This window comes from Aethalodelphis obliquidens, unplaced genomic scaffold, assembly GCF_003676395.1.
Source record: "Aethalodelphis obliquidens isolate GAN/ISIS:26980383/991018 unplaced genomic scaffold, ASM367639v1 scaffold27, whole genome shotgun sequence".
NCBI classification, from domain to species: domain Eukaryota; kingdom Metazoa; phylum Chordata; class Mammalia; order Artiodactyla; family Delphinidae; genus Aethalodelphis; species Aethalodelphis obliquidens.
The window spans coordinates 4,080,448-4,101,588 of record NW_020837971.1 but is presented as its reverse complement, the minus strand read 5'-3'; the positions used below and the strand labels follow the sequence as shown (position 1 = coordinate 4,101,588).

General features: G+C 36.9%; 1 protein-coding gene across 1 annotated transcript in view; it reads right to left on the bottom strand.

Moving 5' to 3' along the window:
* Nucleotides 1-21,141, bottom strand: part of MAGI2 (membrane associated guanylate kinase, WW and PDZ domain containing 2) — a 610,224-nt gene that overhangs the window by 499,777 nt on the left and 89,306 nt on the right. Inside the window, exon 3 of the mRNA XM_027124164.1 lies at nt 6,792-7,007. Coding sequence (XP_026979965.1) covers nt 6,792-7,007 — 216 coding nt within the window. The remainder of the gene's footprint in view (nt 1-6,791; nt 7,008-21,141) is intronic.

The window sequence follows — 21,141 nt, the reverse complement described above, 5'->3', positions numbered from 1 at the left end:
GACCTTCCCTCTTCAGAGCCAAAGACCAGCCCTCAGCCAGAAATAACTTGAGCAATTTTTGTCTGACAATAAAGTAGCTAAGATTTCACACTGAAATTATAATCACATCCATTAGGAGAAATATGTGATAAGAAAATGGGCTACAGGGTGAATATCAGGCCTAGAGAGAATGGATGGCCATGACTAGAAATAAGCTTCAACTCTAACAATGCCTGGAGAACCTGAAGACACAAACATTTCTGTATGTGCTCTACAAACCCCGGTGTGAGCCTGGTTGCTTTTGCTGTGCCTTCTTCCTTCATGTATAAATCTCTCTCTCATATACATCATATAAACACTCAGAGAAGCAGAAAAAAACTCTCCACAAAAGGTTGAATGCAAGATTCCAAAAATGTTGCATCAATCTGAGGGCACAAAGAGGTTCAAATAGTGCTTCGCTTTCAGATTTATCACAAAGTGAGTCTGCCTTGATTTAAAAAGACATCCCTGAGGGTTTCCCTGGTGGCGCAGTGGTTGAGAGTCTGCCTGCCGATGCAGGGGACACGGGTTCATACCCCAGTCCGGGAGGATCCCACATGCCGTGGAGCTGCTGGGCCCGTGAGCCATGGCCGCTGAGCCTGTGCATCTGGAGCCTGTGCTCTGCAACGGGAGAGGCCACGGCGGTGAGAGCCCCGTGTACCGCAAAAAAAAAAAAAAAAAGAAAAACATCCCTGAAATTAATCATGATTTCATTTTTTCCCCCAATGGTATAGTTTCAGTTACTACTAAAGTTCATAGCTACAGACTCTAAGGTGATTACCTTGTTACTCTATAATCACACCTGATGATCCTTTTAAGAAAAGATCAAATGCCCCTCATTTATAAATGGAATATCTAATTTTAGAAGGTTAAGTTAAAATAGCCCCAGAAATTTGCACCTCCAGTGAAGAGATAAAACCAATACTGTTTGGGAACAAGATAATAAAATTAAGCCTCTCCCCTCAAAAAAAAAAAGAGATAAAGATCTGAGTGGATAAACACATCGCAGTCTCTGTGAACCCACACAAAATAAGCAGGGGTTAGGCGCTGGGGTGCTTTCAGAGTGCACCATTATTCACAGGAAAACAGCGAGATTCACTACGGAGGACATAATTCTTTTGACAGTGACAGGACCTCATTCACAGAACCAGGACTGATGGTGCATGCACAGTCAGCGTGCCAAGTGGCACAGGACCTGGATGCGGGTCCCTAATGGTGAACTGAGATCATTGCTGAGGACACTTGGTGATCACATAAGGGACACTCTGTTTGCTCTCTGGGAGACGCAGTTCATTTGCACTAATTGCAGGCTTGGGGGCCTGGAGAAGGCAGCTCTGTGTACACATACTGTATTCCCTTTGTTGGCGAAGGTAGCTCTCACGGGCCCTGTTCCTCCTGGCATTGTGTATGTGTGTGTATTAACAGAGAGACTTAGCTGCCTTTAAAATATATGTGCATTTCTAATTCTTTGCACTAAGCTTACTAATAGCTGGTGAGGGGAAGCTACAATATAATAGTGAATTACTTTCCGGAAAAGTTTAGCAGATAATTCATGAAATAAAAGAAATCCAAGAAAGCCTAATCCAATTACTATGGTTTACAGGATTTGTTTTTGTTCAGAAAAGTTCAGTTGAAAAAAAAAATTTATCTACTGATCTATTAACCACCTATCTATTTGGGTTATTTTCACAGTTAGAGAGATTTAATAATTCTCATCTCTAAGAATACATCTCTTAAAATAGACTTCTTTCTTTTGTTATCAAACAACTTTTGAAGAAATGTAAGATTAGGAATTTCATATCTTTCAAACTTAGAAACACTGCATGTTGAAAACACTGAATAGTGTAAAATGAGCATGAAATAAATCTAATCATGTTGATATAGTAAAGTTTTGACATTCTCAAGAGGTTTGGTTGATTAAAAAAATATTTACTAAGAAATTAAAATATTTAATGATATATACTAATCACCAAGACAGGTATACAAAAAGGTAGAAATAGTCCTTGTCCTGGTAATGTTTACAATTTATGAGGGGATGACAGACATGCACATTATGAAAAGTTACCTGCAAGGACCAAGCTAACCAATACCTCCTAAATGAATGAGAAGTGTAAGTTGTACTTCAATACTTCAGAAATGAACAGTCTCAACTTTTCACTACAAGAGTAAACAAGTGATTTCCAGAGAATATAAAAATTCTGATTGAATTGCGAATAAAAGAATAGCAGGTTCAAATGTGGAAAAGGCTTGTCAGACAGGTGAAGGTGTTTTATGTGTATGGGAATGTAGACGAGAGAAGAGAGTTGGGGAATGATGGGAACCAAAGATAACAGAGGTGCTGCAGTCAGGTGTGAGAGGACCTGGCGGTTGCCCAAAGAGTTTGAAGCAGCAGAAATAGAAACTCATCCAAGTTTTGAGAAGGATAGTTAACGTGACCAAATGCTGCTTCAAGAACCTTTTAATTGATCGAAGAGTAACAGGGAATTTGACAAGTGGAGCCTGGAGGAATGGAGGTCAGTTAGGGGACTGCGGTCCACAAACAAGGGGATGAGGGAGTGATGCAGGATGGGGCAGTGATATTAGGAAGGAAGAGATAAAAGCTAAAGGTACAGCGATCTTTTATACCTAATAATGTATATCCAGCCTGGGGGGAGAAAAGCATCAAACTCTGAGCTATCTGGGTAAAAAGCAGAATTAGAGAAATCCAGCAAGGGACTCTGTAAATTGGTTTGCTTGTTTGTTTTATGGGAGAAGAGTTTAAGGGGAATGTTGCATTTAAGTTGCTGAAGAAATGCTTGGGGTGGGGGCAGTCCAGTGGGCAGTACTTAGAAATATGGCCCTGGAACACAGGAGAGAATGAAGGTTGCAGGTAAATCTACAGTATTGAAGCCACAAGGCTGGATATCACCTCTAACAAGATAAAGATGTCTGAACATAAGGTGAGGTTGATGTCAAAGGGAAGGTTTCCTGAGCATATGAATTTTAAATACAGTTTAAAGGCAAATTCTCTAAGATGATGTAAGGATATACCATCCTTGCAAGAATTAGATCTAATATCACCTCCATGAACCCCGTGAAGGACAAATATAATGGAATACAACGTAGATGAAATACACTGCACTGCAGGATTGTGATTTACCTTACAGAGGTCAGAAGTCTCTTTGTCCTCAGCATAGTTAACAACCCAGGGAAATATGGCGGAAAAGGATGAGTTCAGGTTTTCCTGGGTCTAGATTTCAACTCTGCTACCATTATCTTAGTTAAGTACCTTAAGGTAAATTTCAGCATCTCATTTGTTGAGCAAATATACTGTGATTATGGGACTAGAGATAATATATGTCCTATATGCCTAGCACATTGTATGCATTCATTAAAGGGATGTTGCCATTATTTATTTTATTTTTATTGTAATTTCTGTTATTTACAATGATAAAACTACATTTCTAAGGCTAGAACTACACTAATTTCCATCACCAAAGTGACATATATCAGAGAAAGAAACAGTTCTGTAATGTAATTTTGAGTAAAAAGAGAGAACCTAGAATAAAATATATTCGTTGATAACATTAGTAGAACTTCATGGAGAAATTAACTACTTATAAGTGATCACTGACTTTACATAGATATGGTCTGAAAGAAAAAGAAATACGTAATTCTATAAACTACAATTCAAAGGAGAAAAAGAAAATGAGTAATGGGTAAATTGAGGACTCTAAAACCTTCATTTACATAGAGAAAGTAGTTCATTCTGGTAAAGTATATAAGGAGTTAAAGACCGGTAGGTTTGGTACTTATATACATACAGAATATTATAAAGAACTAGGAATCTTTCATATCCACAGAAGGAAATAAGTTCACTTGCACATGATTTCCAGAAATGAAAGAAATAAGAAGGCTTTGGTAGGTAAAGATTTATAATTCCATGTTTAAAGATGTACAAGTAAAATAGTGGTCCTGTGTCTACAAATTGCTAAGAAATATATTTATGTTTCTATTTGGTGACATAAGACTCAGGAGAGTAAAGCAACTACGATCATGGGTTCTGGATCCAGTTTTCCTGCGTAATATTTCCTATTTCCAGTTACTGGGCAAATTATTTAACTGTAGTGTCCTCATCTGTAAAACAGTACCTAACTAATAGGTCTGATAGGAGAATTAAATGAACTAATACACATAATGAGGTTAAGGAGTTCCTAGCACATGGTAAGATCCAAAAGAAGTTAATTATTTAATATTGTTTATTGTCATTATCATCAATATTACTTGGAATGGAATGAAATTACCTCAGTCAGCTTTTCTCCCTTTGCAAATGTGCCTCACTATATTATTTATGCTCTAAACGTATGTCTGATATTAATTACTATTACAGGCTCTTACAGGGCAGTGTTAACTAAAATTTAAGCAACAATTTTGTCACTATTGTTTGAAGTGTCCTGTATCCAACAAATGTATATGAGAAGACGACAAACGCAGGACAAAGACCCTGTGCTAGGAAAAATGTGATGAGGTTCAAATGGCGCAGAGTTGGATAAATGTATATGGGGGGGAGCAAAGAAAAAGTTTTATCCTAAAGTTTCTCTTGGATAAACATAAAGAAAAACAATGACATTTCTAAAATGGGACTCGTCAAAAGATTTCTAGTAAGGGATGATGGACCAATTTTCTGGTTTGCGGCTGTTTCCTCCATCTTTTAACATGGGGTGAAGAGATGCCTAATTTTTACATCTCTCATGTCCCATAATAAGAAAGAAAAAGTAGTATAAGAACACTTGCCAAGCCAGGCTCACAAAACCATGTTTGTGGCATCTGTTGACTATCCAGATATCTCAGAGCTGTCCTGCACAGTTGTTCTCTATCATTGTCAGCCTCAGAAGTCCAGAGACAGTCACATGGCTAGGGCTGGTGAAGAAGAGTTCAAACCAGTCCATTTTCCCTGGAGCCTTAAAAACTTCCTAGACATAAAAATACTCCATTCTTCATGCCTAAGGTATGAGTAGAAGGGAATGGAGCTTTCCACATTCACTGTGCCCCCCAGTTAAACAAATTTCTAGTTTAAGAATCTGTTGGTCAAGAATGCTTCATTTGATTTGCTCTATACAGAGTAGAAATGAAATACAAATCAATTATTTGGGCCCAATCAAGGCCATATATTTTATATTTTTAACTATAAGGTGTTAACCACTAAGAAATTCTATAACTGCTCTTTGACACCCAACTTCTACTTCTTTTGTGATTACTTGCTTCCATTTAGCTGAATTGTTTTTCTTCTCACATAAAAGATCAACTAAGAAAACGATGTCCTATCAACTTAACTTAAATCCATTACATGATGAAAAGTAAATATTTTGACAGAGACATTTCAGAATCAAAACAGAGAAGGTATCTAATTGCTTGAAAATTACCAGATCATATTACAGTAAACAAGTTACATTATGCACCCATAGTGATTTTTAGCATTTGTACCCAAATATCAATGACTGCTAGGGTCAGAGAATAAGTTTTTAACCAATATATTAATGGAGGAAGTTACCCTCCTCTGAGTAACCAAGAGGAAACCACTTTTTAAGGTTTTACACCTTGATTGACACATACTGAAATTTGGTCTCCTTATGTTTAATAAAGAACATTTTTACAGGTAGTAAGGAAAAGGAAGGTAAAAAAAAATAGGCTTATGAAGCTTTTCTTTGATAAAAATAATTGGTTATGAAAATTCAAACATTATGTCAGTATAGAAGCAGTACAGTGATAAGTACAGACATCAAAGTAGTTGTAGGAAATATCTTAAGTATAATATGTATGCAAGGTACATGTGTTAATGTTTTTTCAACAGTTTTAACACAGCCCTTTGATTTTCAATGCCCACTAAAATAATGATATGTCATTATTAAAAAATACCTAAAACAAAACTTTGGAAACTTATTCCAAGATTATAGGCAAAGAGAGTGCCATAGTTTAGTTTTGGTAACGTTTAATTATGAATAAGATTATTTAAAAAATCTATTTTATAAATAAAAATTTTGGCACTATATTAGTAAGTATAAGAAAATTGCAAATCAATACCTTGCAAAAACACACTTTGTATCTGTCTGATACTTTTTTTATATATGTGATATGACAGATGATAAATTAAAGGGATAACAAGTCTTTCCCTTGTTCAAGGGTAACTGCCTTCACAGTGTCACTTGTGAAGATGCTTTCCCCAAATTGTCAGACTAGGTGGTAAGGATGGGGGGATAAATACATGGGCATTATGTAGCTATGGTTATTCTGTGGACTGTATTCATTGACGCCATTAACTAAATAACACAACACAACCTCTATTCACAGAGCTGAAAGTATAGTAAGATTTCTAAGGATAGATTATATCTAATATTAATTAACAAAAATTTTGCAATGTCACACAATCATATTCATGACTTATAACACCTTCTAAGATTTAAACCACTCACTACATTGCCATTAATATTGTATAAGTGAAACCAGAAACTGAAGAAATTGAATGGATTCCTTGATATGTCAAAATTAAAACTAATAAATTGGATACAAGAATCATGTCCTTTCCTTTTGATATCATAATCTTGTCTCCCTCAAGATAACTACAATCATTACATATACATATATATATATACACACACACACATATATACACACACACACACACACACCTGAACATATATATGTGAAAAAAATTTACATTTGAACACAGGGATATAATATATATTCAGCTACATCTAGAAGAGCTGATAAACCTGTAACCAATGTAAAAGACTAACCTGGTGTTACTACTACTCCATTTCCATTGACCACAGGCCTCTCTTCCTCTTCCTCCTCAGGAGGCTCTATGCTTGCTTTCTCCATGTTGCTTACTGATTTATTCCTTTTTCGTTTTCCTTCAGTGCTTGGAGTGGCTCCAGGAAGTATCTGGTCTGTTACATTTAGTAACAATGGTGCTGGTTCTGCTGGAGGCTTTGGGGTACCGTAGTAGTTGTCTGCAAATGATACAAAACATATGAAGTTAAATATTTCTCCTACTGGTGTGCATAATTTGTAAAGAATGGAAATTTATTAACAAATGTGTATCCTAGTTTATACATATATATGTATTTTACATATACATACATACATATCGTTTTATATCCTTTTATGTTTTTATATAGGCGTTTATTTGTTGCTTCTATTGTATTGGGCTTTAATGCTTAAACAAAGATACAGACCTATCTTCATTTCACCTTAGTGCCAAATCAAAATATAGTCTTAGCTATTAGTTTCATATGACACATAGCAATTTCAAATTAATCAAAAATTTTTTATAACAAGCCTTGATTATAATCTTTTTAAAAATAATTATGTCTGAATAAGAGTATGGGAAACTTATTCTTTAAGCAAATCTTATAACATTCTGGAAAGGCAAAGCACATTGTGCCCTTCTCCAGCTTGCAAAGGGCTCTGGCTGCTGTCCTTGATGTGCACAGCATCCTGCCTAGAGCTGGATCTCCACGCCAGTTTCGTGGTTCCCATGACTGCCGACAGTGGGCCTGCTACTGTAATCATTCTTCAGATTACCACAGCCCTTTTTCCCACAGCTCCATGATCTGAGCTACAGAAAACATTTGTTTCCCCCATCAGTCTGTGAGACTTCTAAAAGAGGAGACTAATTCCTATTTATCTCTGTCATAAGAGCCTGGCAAACAGTAACATGGAATATATGCTTACTACGTGAACATCTTTTTATATTCAAAGCAAATTACTTTTATGAAAAAAATACTTTAAATTTTTGCTTGGTAAACGACACAGTGGTGTTTTTAAAAAATCAATGTTATGCTTTTAGCATCAACTTCAAACCCATATTGGTGTTTTCAGTTAATTGAATAATTTACGCACATATCTGCTCACTCATTCATTAAAATCTTTATTTAGTACTGACTGTGCACCCAAGCACTCCAGTATACGTCTGAGAGAAAATGATGACTATTAATACAATCCTTGTCTTCCAGATGCTCAGCGGTTTAGTATGGAAGACAGGCACATTTGACATTAAGCAGATAAGCATTAAAACAGGAAATAGGATTAAGCACTCAATCAAGGAGGCACAGAGGGGGAACCACATCTCATTATCTGCAGAGGCCACTGAAGGCAACTGAGAAAACAGTGTGCTGTGAAAGAAACCAACCCTTAAGTAGCAGTTATGGGGTCTAGATCTGGATTTTCTATATAACCACAATTCAAGCAAGTTATTTACTCAGTAAGGCTCAATTTCTTCATCTATAAATTGGAATGGCAATACTTGTTACAATCACCTGCGTTCTGGGTTGCAAACAACCAAAACATACTCTAGTTAAATTAAAGATGATAAGGATATGCTGAAAAGGTATGAGATGGCTAGTTGAGGGAAGAGGCTGGAAACCCTTGAGGAAAATGGGCGGAAACAAAGGAGTCCACTGTGGACACCCAAGCTGCGTCTGCTGGCCCTGGACTCTGAAAGCCTAGCAGGTTCCACTACCACAGGCAATAGAATCACAATACTTCTTATCTAATAAACATAATATAAAACTAGTAAATAGTCCTGCATGTCCCGATAAATAATATAATTTTAAGTAGTGTTCTGAGATCTTCAGTGCTTTTTTTTAATTGGAGTAAAATTGCTGTACAATGTTGTGTTATTTTCTGCTGTACAATAAAGTGAATCAGCTACATGTATACCTATATCCCCTCCCTCTTGGACCTTCCTCCCACCCCACCCCCATCCCACCCCTCTAGGTCGTCACAGAGCACCGAGCTGAGCTCCCTGTGCTATACGGCAGGTTCCCACTAGCTATCTGTTTTACACATGGTAGTGTATTTATGTCAAACCTAATCTCCCAACACATCCCACCCTCCCCTTCCTCACTGTGTCCATATGTCCATTCTCTATGCCTATGTCTCTATTCCTGCCCGACAGGTAGGTTCATCTGTACCATTTTTCTGGATTCCACATATATGCATTAATATACGATATTTATTTTTCTCCTTCTGACTTACTTCACTCTGTATGACAGACGCTAGGTCCATCCACATCTCTACAAATGACCCAATTTCGTTCCTTTTTATGACTGAGTAATATTCCATTGTATATATGTGCCACATCTTCTTTATCCATTCATCTGTCGATGGACACTTAGGTTGCTTCCATGTCCTGGCTATTGTAAATAGTGCTGCAGTGAACATTGCGGTACATGACTCTTTTTGAATTATGGTTTTCTCAGGGTATATGCCCAGGAGTGGGATTGCGGGGTCGTATGGTAATTCTATTTTTTAGTTTTTTAAGGAACCTCCATACTGTTCTCCAAAGTGGCTGTATCAATTTACATTCCCACCAACAGTCCAAGAGAGGGTGTGGAGAAAAGGGAACCCTCTTCAGTGCTTTTAAGTATATGTAGTACTGGGGCTTCCCTGGCGGCGCAGTGATTGAGATTCCGCCTGCCGATGCAGGGGACACGGGTTCGTGCCCCGGTCCGGGAAGATCCCGCGTGCCGCGGAGCGGCTGGGCCCGTGAGCCATGGCCGCTGAGCCTGCGCGTCCGGAGCCTGTGCTCCGCAACGGGAGAGGCCGCAACAGTGAGAGGCCCGCGGACCGCAAAAAAAAAAAAAAAAAGTATATGTAGTACTAACAAAAATGAATCACACTTCAGGGCTTTTTTTTTTTTTTTTTTTCCGATTTGTCTTTTAGGGTTTAAATCTCCCTGAGGTAGAAAAATAACCTTTTACTAATTAGAAATAAATGCATAGCTCAGGCTAAAAATAAATATTAAGTAACAGGTCTGGTTGAATTTACATTCCTAAATAATTACTCCTATTGAATGAGATGTGATTACAAATTATACAGCAATATTCTATTTCTACAATTTGATTTATGAAATTAATAGTTTAGACTAAATTTTAGATGTAAAAGAGTACAAGTCATTAGTTAAGACATTAAGATTATCTTTATTAGCAATAATAATAGCAATTTAAAAGAGGCACAGAAATAACCCATGTAGTTACTACACTTGAGAAATGTAATTCATGGAGAATAGGCTTTTACCTTAAACCAAATGCATAGAACAAAGAAACCAGAAATACCTAAAAGAAGTTGAAAAATTAGCCAGATGGTCAGGTAGCTGAGTCACTGAAATGATGTCCTGATGTTTAAATATATACAAATCAGTATATTAAGGATAAAATGTGCCTTTTAGGTAACATACCAGCATGTTTTCAGAAAACAAACATCAAAACTTTTTAAAAATATAATTTGGAAAAACTGTCCCATTAAGAATGAAGTGCCTCTATGCAGAGTGCCAGGATTTAGAGAATCTAAAATCCAAAATACCACAACAATACGGTGTATGTTTAACAGCACAGATCGTGGTGAGATAAACCTGACTTTGAATCCTGTCTCCCCTAACCTGGCTGTCTCTTTATATCCTTGAATTGATTTAGTTAAAGTGGGACTGTGGGGCTATAAGATGACTGCAGTCACAAAAGTACAGTCACAACTACAACAACTACTACTATTATTACTATCATCACCACAATTTAGTGAGCTGGACACTGTAAAGGGCATTTTACTTCTGAGCGCTTGTATCTGATGGGGATTAGAACGAAGTCATTCTGCCTCTGCAGTTAAAAGAAAATGGAGGCTCTAAAACTATTTTTCAATATTATACATAAAACAGGTGGAAAACCTATATCCATTTGACTTAGGAACCTCATTTCTTTTCAAAAAACTATATTGCCTCTCAAGAGAAAAAAAAAAAAAAGTACGATGCAATTTGCAACCTGCCTGGAATTGATGCAGTCCTCTAGGACTTCATTCAAAGCCACAACCAATGAGCAGAAAAATAACACTTTCAAGAGAAAGGCAATGCTTGCTACCAAATGATGAAGCGGGGACATTTTAGGTGATTTTTTTCCCTCCTCTCTTCCAAAACTAAGTGGGTGTGTATGTGTGTGTGTGTTTGGGGAGATGGGGTAGGGGGTATAGGCTTTCCTAGCCCACTTTTTACTGACTATATTTGTATTTGTAAAGTGTGGTGTATTCATTAACACTTTCATGTAAGTGTAATACAAAATTTCACTAACTTAGTTGTTGAATATGATGACAAAATGGAAATGATACATAACACTTTATTCTATCACAATTAGGATAATCTATAAATTAACAGTTTAATTTTGAATCAATGCTTGGAAAATAAAAGAGACAATTATTTGAGAAACCTGGTTTAACTTGATTTATTCCTCAGCTTTTTAAGTACTTAAAAGAATGGCTATCTTTTCCATAAAGATATAGTTATGAAAGAGTGAAACAGGGTGAATGTAGTCATTTCTTACATTATAAATATGAAAAAGCTTTCCAGAAATTTGAATAAAAAGAATAGTTTATAAAAATGTCAATAATTGGTTTCATAATAATAAAAACATTTACTAAATGACCATTTACACTGAACACTGTTATATTAATTTCCTGCAAGGGGAGAGAGACTAAAACAGACTGCATTGTTATGAGCTAACCTCCCTAGAAAATACTTGGAAAATCTAATCCATTACTCACTTTTACGGAGACCTTTCCTAAGTCATCCAGAAGAGATGAAAAGAGCTTTTTTTTTTTGAAAAGAGCTTTTTAAAATAACTTTTTGTGTACTATACTTGAAGGCTATCACAGGATTACTCCTTTGCTTTCTCTATGTTTGTTAGACCAAATAATCTTTTCAAAAAGTCTTAGTCTAAGTTTTTTAAACAATGTTTTTGTCTTTCTTCTGACCCTTCCCAGGCTTTTTATCCCCACACTGATTTTAATGGTGAGGCCAAGGGGAAAAAAGGAAGAGAAAAAGATTTCAATAAATTATAAACTGTTCCCTTTTTTATATCCTTAGTCCTTATTGAAGGGTAATAGATACCAAAATAGTATTTGCTGAGATGCACCATATTCTTTATGTTTGTAAGTTCTGATATTATGACAAGAAGTAGGAAAGACACTAAAAACTAATTTTAGGTATGAAGAAATGTGAAAGTGCTAGTAACAAGCTGAAATACTTTGAAATGCTTTTACTTATTTCCAACACCTTTTCCCTTTAAACTAGATCATGATAGAAACATGTGATTTGTTATTTAGTTCATTTGGCTTTTTAAGTAGTAGACCCAGATGTTGACTCTGTTGTTTCAGTCCTTTGGGTGTATAATAATAACATGTGTAGGTTTTACATCAAATAATCGTATATCATTCCACATGGCACTCAAGTGCAGATGGATTTTAGAAAGGTACTATTTTTGTCTTCAAGATACCTCACAGATTAAGGTCTTGACCCCCATTCCTCCCCCAGTATTCTCAGTGCTTTTATTCCCATTTTGGTAACCAGAAAGAATCAATTTTAGATAATGATTTAGTGGAAGAGAGATGACTGCCTATAGGTACTTTGGGACATGCATACAACACAGCCCATCACTGAGATCCCCAGATAGCTTAAGAATATGTCCTTATGTTGGAAAGAATGTGTGGCAAAATTTGAGAGGTTGAAAATCTCATCATTTGTTTTTTTACTGTTTTATAAATGGAGCAAATAGTTTGATACTTGGCCTCCTAATAGCACCTGCATAAAATGAGTCTGACATTAAATGGAGAGGAGAGGTTTGGAGTTCCAGGTCCGTGCATAATTAATTTCTGTTAGAAAACCTGACAGATCATAAGTAAATAATTATTTTTATTACATCAGAGATTTAGATCTGTATTAATAGAAACAGATAAGTCATGAGAGGTTTCTAAATTCAAATTTTAAGACCTGTTAACATATTACACAAGGGATAGTAATGACTGAAAATTAGTACCAAAAACCATCATAAGACAGTCTTGCCATGGCAAGAATCACAGTCATATGGCTGCAGTTAGTAAATTAGAAATTCTGTACATACAAAGTTAGTAAATGTAACCTCGAAAAATATTCTACTTTTCTAAAATTACACTTCCTACCAGAAAATAAGGCTCAAAGGCCCACTGTAGAATGCTTTCGTCAACTGATTTTTGAAGTTATTTTTGTAAGCAGCTCTGATACTTAAATTTGATCTGCCCCTAAAAGGTATCATTTCCTCATCATGTCATATATAGTTAGTAGCTTGAAACCAACGTGCAAAAAAACCCTGACCTCAAAAGATGATGTATTTTCCTTTTGTGGTGAAAAGCATTCATCTCACATGTGACAGAAATAGAAAAAAACATTCCAATGGTATTTTGTCACTGATACCTGTGCTGAACAGTAAATTGCCGAATTCTTTGAAAATTCAGTGTTAAATGTGACTTCCAAAATGTGGACAATTGTGCAAACAATGTGAAAATGTGTGGTTTTTTCCCCATGCAAAAGTGAATTATTCTGCAACAACCCCTACCTAAGAATTTCAAGGTTATTTTAAATTAATGAATGCTGGTTTAATAATATGATCCCCATGCTTTCTGAATTTCACTGTCTTCAGCTGTTCATTAGTACTCTCCAGAAATCATGTAGATGGTTTAACCTAACATTTTCTGAAACTTGTTTTCAAGTTCTCATTGAGTTTCTTGTGTTCCTGACCCAATTTTCATTTATACATGTTAGCCAATGTTGACAGACACAGGACAAATCTTTGCTAAATGGAACTATCTACAGACTGGTCAGGGTAGGTGGTTCCGTTGTTTAAAGGAAACTAGATACCCTTTCCTTTAGTGATTCTTCCCTCAGGCATTATTCAGAAGAGTTCAGAACATTTCCTACCTGTGCGGAATAAAATATGTAAAGAAATCATGCAAAGAAATCCCCAAGAGAACAGAAGGAAGTTACATGTGATTTTTCAACGTCAAATATATATCTGCTTTCAAAGTAAAGCATTTGAACATTTATAATTATAGAAACATAAAAAAAACTACAAGCCCAATTCACAAGCATATCACATTTAAATAATATTAAATTCCTTACAGCAGCTCTGTCATAAAAATGTAATATCAGCCACAAATACAAGCCACATGTCACTTAAAATTTTCTAGTTAGCAACACTAAAAAGGGAAAAAGGTGAAAATTATTGTAATAATATATGTGACTTTACCCAACATACACAGAATATTATCACTTCAATATAATATAAAAGTCATGAATGCAATATTTTTACTTTTTTTCTTAATAAGTCTTCATAACCCAGTGTATAGTTTACACTTAAAGCACATTTTAATTCAGACAAGCCCTATTTCGCGCGCTGAAAAGCCATATGTGCCTAGTGACTACTATGCTGGACGGCACAGCCTTAGACTTTTATCAGATAACATTTTAGGTTACCATATTACCACCTGGCTCATTTTTCTCACAAACGGTAAAGTGAAAATCTTACTTTAAATGACTAAGAAAACTGAGTAAACACCAAAATACAATGACAACTTCAGGTGACACTGTATCAATGATATTTCTTTTGTTTAGTTGCTTTGCTGCACTGAATACATGTAAGATATTATTAAGCACCCAAGAGATGTACATTTCATACAGTGCTCTTCCACCCTGCTTCCTAATCATCCATTTTATCACTTTATCTTGTCTTAACCTGAAAAATCCACTTCTGACTTTATTATCAAGCTATAAGTTAGAAAGTGAAAAAAAGAACAAATGTTTCAAGCAAATAATATACATATGGACTCGTGTGAGGAACCTATCTTATGTTCAGGAATAGGACTGAAGAGCCCTTTGTAGTTAGTCACAATCCATAGAGAGAGCACTTGTTGACTCATGGTGATAGTGTAAAAACAGAGAGATTATTCATACGTGTTTTCCTCCCTCTCGATACGTCTGGTTACATACTCTCATTTCGATCATCCGTAGTGCTTAGAACCCAGTGCCTCATACTTCTCTCATTAGACTCCTCTTTCATCCCCCATGCTGATAATAATTCCAATTTTCTTTTTCTTCTATATAGTATATATGTCCCATTTCTAATTTTCTTCAGTTCTTGCTAAGTGACTGGATCACCACTCTGATAAACTAATTTAAACTCGATGCCAACACCTAATATTGGCTTAATATATCTCATAAATTAACAGCTTTTAAATCTAATCCAAAAAGTGGATCATGAAATTCGGTCAGTTCATTGGGGGAACACATGTTTTAGAAGAACTTATTTTTTGGTGTTCTCAAATCACAATAGGGATATTTTCTTGGGTAGTCAGAGTACCTGGTGAGATACATGTGGTGATCCTTGGGGAACCTAAGTAAAGGTCAATGCAAAGATTTTTGGAAAACAGCCCTGAGGAAAAAAAATAATCTGTATTATAATTCCAGTTAGTACCAAATTTACATGTCTACCTTTTTGAATGGAAACCATTTGCAACTGTGTTATTAATGCAACTAATTGTTTAAGTTTTAAAGTGTCAAGTGAGCTCAGTCCTTAAGAGATAGTCCCTTCATGGCTCAGTGAATGAGAAAGCGGAAGTGAAATTTTTTTTTTTTTTTTTTTGGCGGTACGTTGGCCTCTCACTGCTGTGGCCTCTCCCGTTGCGGAGCACAGGCTCCGGACGTGCAGGCTCAGCGGCCATGGCTCACGGGCCCAGCTGCTCCGCGGCATGTGGGATCTTCCCAGACCGGGTCACGAACCCATGTCACCTGCATCAGCAGGCGGACTCTCAACCACTGCGCCACCAGGGAAGCCCCGGAAGTGAAATTTTGACGAATTTTTAAATGGGCATTTGTGCAAAGCTCAGTGGATTCCTGTGATAGTCATCTTGATTAAATTTACTTCTTCAAAAATTGATAAAGGAAATTGAACCTTTCCAGGACAGTATTATTTTTCTCACACAGCATTTATGGCTTGTCATATAACTTCCTTCTCTCAATGGTGCTATTAACTGTGATACTATAAAGTTACTAAGAAATTAGGAGACCTCTAAGGCTTTCTTTTGTCACTGTCTTGCAAGTACAATATCTAGCGAAATTCTGATTAATCTTGATTACTGGTTAATGACTAAAGAAATTTGCCAAATATCTAATTCTTAGTTGCTAATAGAAGTCAGAAAAATTTTACTTCTACTTGGAAAATATGTTTGCTGGATTTTTCTGAGCATACATAGGAAAGAGTCCAGCAAATATTCAGAGGATCTGGGTCCTAATCAAGGTTCTACCACTAACTTCCTAAAAGACCTTGGATTAGGCATTAAACTCCTCTGAATTTCAGTTTCCTCATTTCTGAAATGACAGAATTGGGTCATAGTTCTAAAGTACTTACCTCCAAAATTCTGCAAATTTTTAAAGGATGTAATGACAACAGGTTATATTTCCTTGCCATCGTATCAGAAACTCTTGAATCGACAATAAGTAGAGAATGACAATAAATTGTAGCCAACAATTTCAATTACTTGGGAGTCTGGACTCATTTGCTTTCTTGACACAAACGTGGAGAACTGTCATGTTACTCTCTCTATATATTTCTTTGCACATTCCCTTCTGGGTAAATGGCTGTGGTTACAGAGTACTTCTATTTTTGTTCCAAGCCTTTCATTTGCATCCATCCCTGTTGGTGAATTAGAAAGCCCCTAAGTAGATCCCTCATAGGATGTGAACTCTAATTACTTTGTGGAAGGCCATATACGAAGTACGTCAACTTTATATTTTAGTCCATGAGATATTTTTAAAATTTATGACTTTTTTAACAGTCGACATTTTCATTGTGACCTGTGAGACACAAACATAAATCCTAGATGTTAGAGTACAGTTAAAGTTAGCAGCAGTGTAGAAGTAGAACCAATTTATGAGCCGGGAAAACAATGAACAACCCAAAAGGTTAAAGAAAATAAGAGTTTTTGGTGTTTAACTCTAAGGCTTTGTCTGTGTAACTGTAACAAGTCTTTAATAATGCATTTTGTTTTTCCTGAATCGATGTACTCACAGCCTATGAAAATCAACCTGTGACAAGACAATTCTGTCAGTACCGGTAGTTTATATTTAAAAGTCCAGAAACCAACCGCTAAATCTTTTAAGATGTATTTTTTATTGAGGTACACCTTCCACAATCCTCAAATTTTTACATTATAATTTTGTCTTTCACACTATCTTTCTCATTGTGTAGTAAATTTGAAAGTATCAGTAACAGTTTATTGTAGAAAAATTGTTGCATTAATGAAGGAAAGGTAGAGGGAGAAATGTGTGGGGAAAAAAGATCAGAAAAGAAATGGAAAGTAAGAAGAAAAATAAAGAGCAGGAGGAAGAGGAGAAGAAAGAATTGGAGGAAAAGGTTGGAAAGGGAGGGCTTCGCTGGTGGCGCAGTGGTTGAGAGTCCGCCTGCCGATGCAGGGGACGCGGGTTCGTGCCCCGGTCCGGGAAGATCCCCCATGCGGCTGGGCCCGTGAGCCATGGCTGCTGAGCCTGCGCGTCCGGAGCCTGTGCTCCGCAACGGGAGAGGCCATAACCGTGAGAGGCCTGCGTACCGCAAAAAAAAAAGGGGGAAGAAGATGAGAAGGAGTCAGACGGGGATGAGGAGGGCTGCGATGTGCCTTTTCATGATGTTCTAACATTATTGCTGGTGACATTCTGGCCCAAAGCCATGCATATGTGCTCATCTGTCATCCCCTAACAGCCGATAACGCACTAAGCTACGCTGTCCAATGTGGCAGCCACTTGTTACAACTGGCTGCTGAGGACTTGAAATGTGGCTGGTTTGAATTATGAAGCTGCATAAGTGTAAAATCCACACTAGATTTTGAAGAAGGTACAAAAAAGTAAAGCACCCCAGTTATTATTTTGATGTTGATTACATGTCAAAATGATAACGTTTAGATTGCATAACATTTCAATTCCTCTTCTAGTTCTTGTGAGAAGTAAAACTCAATACGTAGTCAGTTACCGGTAGCAGGTAATGGCATCCATAACTAATAAGAGCTGGTGAAGGTGAGGGTTAGAGTCAATCCAAAGGTCCAGGACAGTAATAGACACTTGATGGGCAAGAGGCTCAGCCAGGAAAAGGTTTCAAGGGTCACCAGGGGGTTTGAGACTCTCATAAGCTGACCTAGACAATTATTCTGTCATTTATTTAGCTAATATTTACTGAGAGCCTACTATGTGCCAGGCATAAATTATCTCAAGGTACAATGATGAAAAAACAAGCAAGTCCTCTTCGAGCTTACCTTCTACTGAGGAGACAGATATTAGTCAAATAATCACACATATACTAAATTACAAATTGACAATAACTATAAAGGTCAAGTAGTGGTGTTCTGAGAACTCTGAGAAGAGTTCAAGTTAGGCTTGTTAAGGAAAAAAAAAAATGGCATATGATTAAAAACCCAGTCCCCTCCCCTCCATCTGGGCCAAAATATTTCTGGGTCAATACAGATTTTTAAGAAATGCATGTGGCTTTTCTAACGATAAGAAATAAAATTCCTTTATTGTTTCTGAAACTTGTCCCAAGGACTTCTCTGAAGGTTAAATAGCTGAGCTAGATGGAAGTTGCTATGTATGTGAATATGTGCATGTTTATGTGTGTGTTCTTCCCCCAAACAAACCTAGTCGCTTATAAAAGCTAATCGTAAAATTTCTGCTGACTAGTTAGCCAGATCAGTTTCCCCTGTCTCAATTTAACTCAAGACATAGTCTATGTTGTAAAATACTTCTGACATTCCAATAACTCAAGGGCTATGTGGTTTGAAATTTAAAGTTTGGTTTTTGATGATATGAAACTAACTGAAGGTATATTTGATGGCAGGTTTAATGTAATGATTAACCTTCTCTCCCCACACTCCCTTGGTACTACAGTAATATGGCCTTTCTTTCCAGACTGATAACCAGTGTGGACTACTCATTTATTGCTTCTGACAGTGGGGACAGGGGTGGAGTCAGTGAAAGGCCAGCTTTCCATGGCACTGATGTCTAAATTGAGATAAGAAAGATGAGTAGAATCTAGTGAAGGTTCAAGACATACAAGAAAAGCATTCCACGCTGAAGGAATACATTTGCAAAAGCCCTGGCTCTAGAGGAAGAACAGTTCCTTAGAAGAACTGAAAAGAAGAGCAATGTGCTTGGTGCCAACAACAAGGGGGACCCCTGAGGTTAGAGGTCACATGGAGCCTAAAGGTTTTATTAAAGTTTGGGGTTAATTTTCAAAAAGTGAAGGGAAGGTTTTAAAAGACGTTCAGATTTGTTTTTTCAAGTAGATTGCCAGGATGAAGCATGTAGAACGGATTGGAAGCTGCAAGAGGGAAAATCTTGAGGTCAATGAACGGTTTATGGCAGGGGTGCAATGATGGCAACTTGGGCTATTAGGAGGTGACAGATGTGGGGACAATGATGATAATCAGGGTTCAAAGGACAAAACCAAAGAAACAAAGTAATGTTTAGGTAGGAACTAATATTAGCAACTTGCCTGAAGAACTGTTAGTCTTTTCATGATGACCTCCCCTTCTTTCTCTTGGAAATAAGAAATTTTGGACAGAACCTCTAAATTTGCCCCGATACTCAGGATTCTTTATGTGCTGTGGATTGGCCTGACCATGCTGCAGCATGGACTTTTTTTCTTGAAACATTAGCAAATTCTTTAAGTCTTAATTTCCTTCACAAATATTCAGGTGCTGACTGGTGCCCCTATCAGAGTTTGTTTATACCTCTTGCTACAGCTTTTACATTTTATCGTAATTATTTACTTAATGCCTGCATAGCACTAAGCTTTGGCTTCTCAGCAGGTGCCATTTATCAGTTAGCTTTGTTCCCAGCATCTAGAATAACACTGCACATGGTCAATACTGAGTAAGTGAATTCTTCCACTGATGGGACACTCACACCCTGTAAAGAAGGATGCAACCCTGGTCACTATTTCTTGACTTGGGATTTTGTTAGAAATGTAAAATCCCAGGCCCCACTCCCCATCTCCTAATCAGAAGCTCTGGGCTTGGGTCACTTCAGGTCATTCTGATACACATTAATATCTGAGAACCACTGCTTTGGAGGACTGCCTCAATGGAAGGGAGACCAATCGGATAAGATTTATTTTTAAAGGCCAGCGTAAGAGAGATTCAAGTAGCCTGTTTCAGGATCTCTTATCGTTCCTTCTTCTAAGTAGTCTTTATAAAAAGCTACAAGACAACATAGGTGTTCGTTAGTATTAAAATTCTGACATGCAAACCTGTCTATGTTAGGGGTCAGCAAAATCGTTTTGTAAAGAGGCAGAGAATAAATATTTTAGACTTTTTTAGGCATATGGTTTCTGTCATAACTACTCAATTCTGCTGTTGTAGTGTGCAAGCAGCTACAGGTAGTACATAAGTGAATGGGTATGGCTGTGCTCCAATAAAACATTATTTATGGATGCTAAAATTTCAATATCATATGCTTTTCATGTGACACAAATATTATTATTTTGATTTCTTATATGATTTAAAACAAAAGCCATTCTTACTTTGTGAGCTGTACAAAAGGTAGGTGTTGAAGTGGATTTGGCCCACAGGACATAGATTGCCGTCTCCCTGGTCTATGGAATAATCAGTTACCAACACACAATTTTCCAAGCATAGATATTGACTCATTAATTGAACATTTAATATGTGCCCAGCAAATAAGCAATGCAGATAAAGCACTTGTCCTCAGGGAACTTAAGAATCCAGAGGAGAAAAGATATTAAAAATTAACCAAATAAATGAGATAAATAAAGGACATGCTAGAGTGCTTAAGAGAGGTCAACAGAGAAACCTACTTTGGGTAGGGTGGGCAAGAAAGGTCTATCTGAGAAGGTACTGTTTAAACTGAGATTCGAAGGATGAGAATGTGCCTACTGTATAAACGGCCAGGAGAAGAGGGTTACAGGTTGAAGAATAACAAGAATAAAGTCAATGGGATAGGAAGAGCTTCATGTAATCATAAGTGTGGAGGAGAGGGGAAAGATTCAACTGGAAAGACAGAGAGGAAGCAGATCCTACAGGGCCTTGTCAGTCAAGCCAAGGGATTTGGAAAGGTTTTACAGAGGGGAAACATATGATTTTATTTAAGGTTCTAAAAGTTTATTCATCCTTGTTGCTAAGGGGAAATAGAGTTGGAGAGGAACAAGAGACATGGGAGATGGTTTGGAGATGGATGAAAGGGGTGTGTGTGTGTGTGTGTGTGTGTGTGTGTGTGTGTGTGTGTGTGTG